At 42.1% G+C, this 6239-nt stretch overlaps 1 protein-coding gene across 1 annotated transcript; it reads left to right on the forward strand.

Annotated features, from left to right (window-relative positions):
* The first annotated feature begins 3347 nt into the window (after nucleotides 1–3347).
* LOC121212141 (uncharacterized) lies at nucleotides 3348–5223 on the forward strand. The gene is made up of 3 exons (XM_041084391.1): nucleotides 3348–3489; nucleotides 3741–4734; nucleotides 5025–5223. Exons 1-3 carry the CDS (start codon nucleotides 3348–3350, stop codon nucleotides 5221–5223), a joined length of 1335 nt encoding a protein of 444 aa, XP_040940325.1.
* Nucleotides 5224–6239: the final 1016 nt, after the last annotated feature.

The raw sequence follows: 6239 nt of genomic DNA on the forward strand, positions 1-6239 counted from the left end.
CTCAAAATTTAGAATTTATGACTCTAGGTGAATACTTAGGTAGGTGAAACCGAGAGGAGAGCCTATAGAGAACATATTTGGTTGTCTCGATTTAGTTTGGTAAGGTAGAGAGATAAAATGAGCTAAATTGCCTAATTTGGTAATATGGTGACTGAGAGGTAAAATTAAACCAATTAGAAGTTTAAGCCTTTTAAATCCCTAATCCAAGAATTGATTAACATGGAAGTCAACCAACTGCTTTTGTTCATTGAATTGTTAATTGTGTAATTTTAATTATTTTTCAATTTAGTTCTTTTTAGTTTTAGATATTTAAATAGTGTAACTACCCATTGAATATGTTTTGTCGTAATATGATACTTATAGAGTAGCTAGCTAGACTTCCTATTTACATGTGTTTTCCTTATTAATCATCTTATCACTCGAACTCTCTTGGGTTTGATCATTGGAATGCTCGAAGTGTTCCATTGTAACACTTAAAATTATTATAATTTACTTGTCACACTTGTAGTACATAGCTAGATTTTTAACTGTATTCATGTTGATTCATAGCCTTGACGTACGCACGTCAAGACGCGATCAAGCATTTGCGGAGGTGTTAATGTCTAAAACCTATGCTGAAGGTTGCTAACTCATCAAGGACATGTTAATGAATTCATATTGTGGCTGAATGAGTTTAAATATAGAGCTAAACCACTTACCGTCATTGCAGTTAGTGGTAAGGTTAAGTTTCAACAAATACTCGAGAGTAATGCCCCAAATTTTTAATTTTTGACTTTTTATGATTTTCAGGCTTGGAAGTGTCTGAATTTGTGGTTCGTGTTATTTTGGCTTAAATGTATGTTGGGTTAAGTAATTATGAGCTCTGGGGTGTGTTTGGGAGGTCCTAAGTTCAGGCTGTAACTTGGGCTAAATTTGGATTTTTAATTGAATTAAGCCTAACTTGAGGTCAGTAGGCTTATAAGGAATTGTTGGTAAAAATTTAACAGAATGGGCCTGCTGGTCTAGTGGTTAAGTGATAAGGGATTACGCTCAGGGTTAAGGGTTCGATTCCCTGTAGTGGCATTAGGATTATTTTTGCTGCAAGTTTCAGTAAGCGTTGGGCTTCATTAAAATTTTGAGTTGTGGGCTTTAAGGGAAAAACCTAGGGTTATCTTTTTGTTCCTTCTTTTTGGAAAAATAGTTTTTACTTGTCATATTCTCTTTTCCCCAAAAATTCTCTTTGCTGCCGAAATTTCCTACTCTGCTTCTCCTCACCATTCGTTTTTTTTCCTTTTGTTTGGCTCGGTTCTTTGCTAGTAGATTTCATCGATTCGGTAAGTATCGCTTTATGTAAGTTAAGTATTTTCTGTAGGAGATTGTTAAGAGAGGTTTTGGTTACTGTTTAGGGGGGATTCAAGGATCTGTGGATCATTAATCGAGGTTCTAAACAGTAAGGAAACACTGTTCTTCGTCGAAGGTAAGTAGATCTCGTGTTTCAGGTTTTATCCAATCTTAGGTAAATCGATTTAAGTAACTGACTTCGGCTCGATTTTGTCAATCTTCGGCTTTGGAGTGCTTGTGGTTGGATTTGAAGCGGAAACAAACCAGGTGTATGCTCCGATTGCACGGAAAACAAGTTTCGATGAAAGCCGAAAAACCAGTCTATTGACTCCACACGGGCGTGTGGTCTACCCGTGTGGTAGCTTGCCTCGCTAGACACGGATGTGTGACAGAGGAGCCAGGCCGTGCGCGCGCCACACAGTCACGAGACACGAACGTGTGAGGCTGGCAAGGTCGTGTGCGAGGCACGGGCTCAACCATTTAGGCTGTGCAGACCGCACAGGTGTGTGGGTCACACAGGTGAATCACACGGGTGTGTGGGTCTTTGGCCAGGCCGTGTAATCTATACAGGCAATGCTAATTTGAGTCGTGTGGGCCACACAGACGTGTGGGACCACATAGGCAAGGCACACGGGCGTGTGAGCCCAATTTTCCTAAAATGTTCTGTAAGGTTGCACGGGTCACCTAAGTCGATTGTGACCTACCTGCAGGGACGATAAGTGTTGTTTAGACCCCATACTATGAATGATTATTGTGTTGTATGTAAAGCATGTTACAATAAGCATGTATATCTGCTTGATTTCTTATATCTGTTCTACTATGATATGATTTGATTCCTGCATATAAGCATGCCACAATATTTATGATTCATTACATTGGGTTGGGTTGTTGTGAAGAGAAGGAAGTCTGAGAGGCAATTAGCCTATTATTGGGCAGCTACGCTGTATATATCTGTTATGTGCTATTTTACAATATCATTTGGTGTGTAGGGCTAGATGGGTCGATTTTATCCCCATACTTGGTTTGTAAAGTTGAGTGGGTCAATTTTATCCTCACATGGTGTGTTGGGTTGGACGGAGATGGTGTACAGGGTTGGTGGGTATAATTTCTGTTATCTGATATCTAATCTGATCTACATGCGATATCTGTATGTCTAAGGTCAAATATCTGTATTCAGTTATCTGTTTGTATGCATGCTGCTTGTGGGGATATACACACTGAGTTTGCGAAAACTTACCTCTTTATTTATTTTATGTCAGGTATTCCTTAGCAGTAGATGGATCGGTGTGGCGGAGGGCTCGATGGTGACCACTGTTGGACATTTATGGATTTTTGAGTAACATTCTATTTTGTTTGCTTTATTCTAAATATTTATTTTTGGGATTAAAATGTCTTGAACTTGAACTATTTTTAAGTTTATTTCAGGATTTTAACCTATTAAGCTATTGATTAATGAATTAATGGTGTTTTAGCTTCCGCGATAATGAAATGTGTTCACCTACTAATCGGATTAAAGATTTTACGACTTCAGTAACGATAATGAACTGAACGATTTTTAACTTGCTAAGATTTTCTAAAAACACTCTCATGTGGCGCCGCCAGATTCGGCCATGAAGTCTAGGCCGGGTTTGAGGTGTTACATTTAGTGGTATCAGAGCCAGGTTTGCAATACTCGGCTGTGAATTTGGGTTTTAAAAGTTGGGTTCAAAAGTATGTGGTACATCGAGCCTCCAGCACTGATCCTGTAAGTTCTCTGAAACTTTGATATGTATTGTCAGAAAGCATGCTTAAAATAACACATTGTCTGTATTTGTCTGAAATACTATGTATGTATTGTGAAACTGCTACAGGTAGAACTTTACTGAAACACTTAGGTAGTGTAAACTGAAACTGTAGTGAGCTTATTACTCACAATAACTGACTCCGAAACTCTTATACTATTCTGCATAAAATATCTACTAATAATTATCGAAACTGTAAATTGATCTGCATAAAATTCCTTAATAATGATTAATTTGATAAGTACGATGAGCACACGTGGTACTCGTGGACGGAGTACTAGAGGCTGGGGTAGAGACCGTAGAGGGATTCGAGCTGAGTCCTTCGCATCTGCTATGATCCATAATCTGGACACTAGCGAGATGCCGGTGTCACTTGTTACTGAGACGGGTGCTGAGTCTTAGGACTGTGCAGCTGGGGACGACATACTATCTCAGGCTATGCTGTGAATTTTAGAGAGGGTCGTTGGAGCTAATGTTGGATCTGGAGGTCGTGGGTCGGTTACGGAATGACTCCGGTCGAATAGGGCTGAGATATTTAGGGGCATCGCTGGAGTTGCTCCGAGTGTGGCCGAGTATTGGATAGAGGCCACAGAGCACATAATGGATGATTTAGATTTTACTGATGAGTAGAAGCTTAAGGGGGCTTTTCTCTACTTCGCGATGAGGCATACCAGTGGTGGTTGACCGTTAAGGAGGGTACTCAGCCTGATAGGTTGACTTGGGATTTGTTTAAGATCGCCTATCAGAGTAAGTATGTGGGACTTAGCTACACTGACCCTAGGCGACATGAGTTTCTGAATCTCACTTTGGGAGACCGTTCAGTGGCCGAGTATGAGGCCGAATTTCTAAGGTTGAGTCGCTATGCGAGGGGCATAGTGACGAATGAGTATGAGCACTGTGTTCAATTTGAGGATGGTTTTCGTGATTGTCTGCGAGTTTTGATAACTCCTCAGAGGGAGCGGGATTTCTCAGTCTTGGTTGAGAAGGCCAAGATAATCGAGGAGGTGAAGTGCTCAGAGCGCCAAAACCGTGAGAAAGGAAAAGTTAAGAGGGATTCTGAGTCTACTGGTTTTGGGATGAGGCCTAAAAAAAAGGCCAGGACTGACAGGTCCGTCAGAGTTGGGCCTACGGTTGCACCTGCTGAGGTGGCGATCTGTCAGCTATGTAATAGACTCCATCCAGGCGAGTGTTGGAGATCTACTGGCGCTTGTTTGAGGTGTGGATCGATTGAGCATCGAGTTAATGATTGTCCACTAAGAGGTAATCAGGTACAAGCTCCGATTGTTGAGACTACGCAGTCGCCAAGAAAAGTGAAACAGCCATCTAGGGGCAAAGGACAGGCTAGGGGTGGTAACGGTATGGGTCGAGGTCAGAGAGCACCTGACAGGGATGTTGGGCCGACTGAGGCGAGGCAGCCTGCACTTGTCTATGCTGCACATCGCCGTGAGGATGGAGATGCTCCAAATGTCATCATGGGTACGTTTTTAGTTCTTAATGTACCTTATGTTGCACTAATAGACATAGGCTTTACACATTCTTATGTTGCATGTTCTGTGTCTGAGACCTTAGGGATTTTGCATGAGAGCACTTCTAGTGAGATTTTTGTGGTGAGTCCGTTGGACAGTCCATTAAGGTCAGTAAGCTGTTCAAGGACGTTCCGTTGGAAGTCCAAGGGATAGTATTTTTGGTCGATCTGATGGAACTTCCGTTTGGGGAGTTCGACCTGATTCTAAGTATGGACTGGCTGGTAAAGCATCGTGGAAGTCTGGATTGTACCAAATAGAGGGTGGTTCTGAAGACCGAAGAGGATAATGAGATAGTTGTGATTGGGGAATGATGGAATTATCTGAGTGATGTGATATTTGCGATGGTAGCAGAGAAGCTGGTGAGGAAATGATGTGACGCGTTTTTGGCCTACATCAGTGCTTCTGATTCTGTGGGCTTATCGGTCAAGGACGTCCGTGCTGTGAAGGACTTTCCAGATATTTTTCCAGAGGAACTACCAAGATTGCCTTCGGGCCGTGAGGTAGAATTCGGGATTGAGTTGATTCTTGGTACAGCTCCAGTGTCTATCGCCCCTTACCGAATAGCACTGAAGGAGCTAACAAAACTTAAGGCTTAGATTCAGGAGCTGTTGGATCGTGGGTTTATTCGTCCTAGTGTGTCTCTATGGGGAGCATCGGTTCTGTTTGTGAAGAAGAAGGACGGTACAATGAGGATGTGTATCGATTATCGCCAGTTCAATAAGTTCACAATCAATAATAAATACCCACTTCCGAGGATGGATGATTTATTCGATCAGTTTAGAGGAGCTTTACTATTTTCTAAGATTGATCTGTGCTCAGGTTGCCATCAGTTAATAGAAATGAGGCCGATAAGCATAAGAAGACATTTAGGACTCGGCATGGCCGTTACGAGTTCCTAGTTATGCCCTTTGGGTTGACTAATGCACCAGCAGCATTCATGGACTTGATGAACCATGTGTTCCAGCCCTACCTAGACCAGTTCGTAGTGGTGTTAATTGACGACTTTTTGGTGTATTCTAAGTCTGAAAACGAGCACGACGAGCATTTAATAGTGGTTCTGCAGATTCATAGAGAGAAACAACTATATGCGTAGTTTAGTAAGTGTGAATTCTGGCTTAGAGAAGTGACATTTTTGGGACATACAGTTTCTGCAGAGGGGATTAGAGTGGATCCTCAAAAGGTTGAGGCTGTGTTGGGTTGGCAATAGCTGAAGAGTGTGTCAGAGGTTCGCAGTTTTCTGAGTTTGGCAGATTATTACTGACGCTTCGTAGAAGGGTTCTCGTTGATCACAGTGTCGTTGACTAAGTTACTGCGTAAAGGGGTTCCCTTTGTTTGGAAGGATGCTTAGTAAGAGAGCTTTGAGAAGCTTAAGACAGTCTTGACTCAGGCTCCAGTTATGACACAACTTGAGTCTGGCAAGGATTTCGTGGTTTACAGTGATGAGTCACATGCAGGTTTGGGTTGCATCTTGATGCAGGATGGTAAAGTGCTCGCGTATGCATCTCGTCAGCTCAAGACTCACGAGGCTAATTATCTGACGCATGATTTGGAGTTGCCAGCGGTGGTTTTCGCTCTTAAGATTTGGAGGCATTAGTTGTACAGTGAGAAGTGT

Source organism: Gossypium hirsutum, chromosome A02, assembly GCF_007990345.1.
Source record: "Gossypium hirsutum isolate 1008001.06 chromosome A02, Gossypium_hirsutum_v2.1, whole genome shotgun sequence".
Classification (NCBI taxonomy): domain Eukaryota; kingdom Viridiplantae; phylum Streptophyta; class Magnoliopsida; order Malvales; family Malvaceae; genus Gossypium; species Gossypium hirsutum.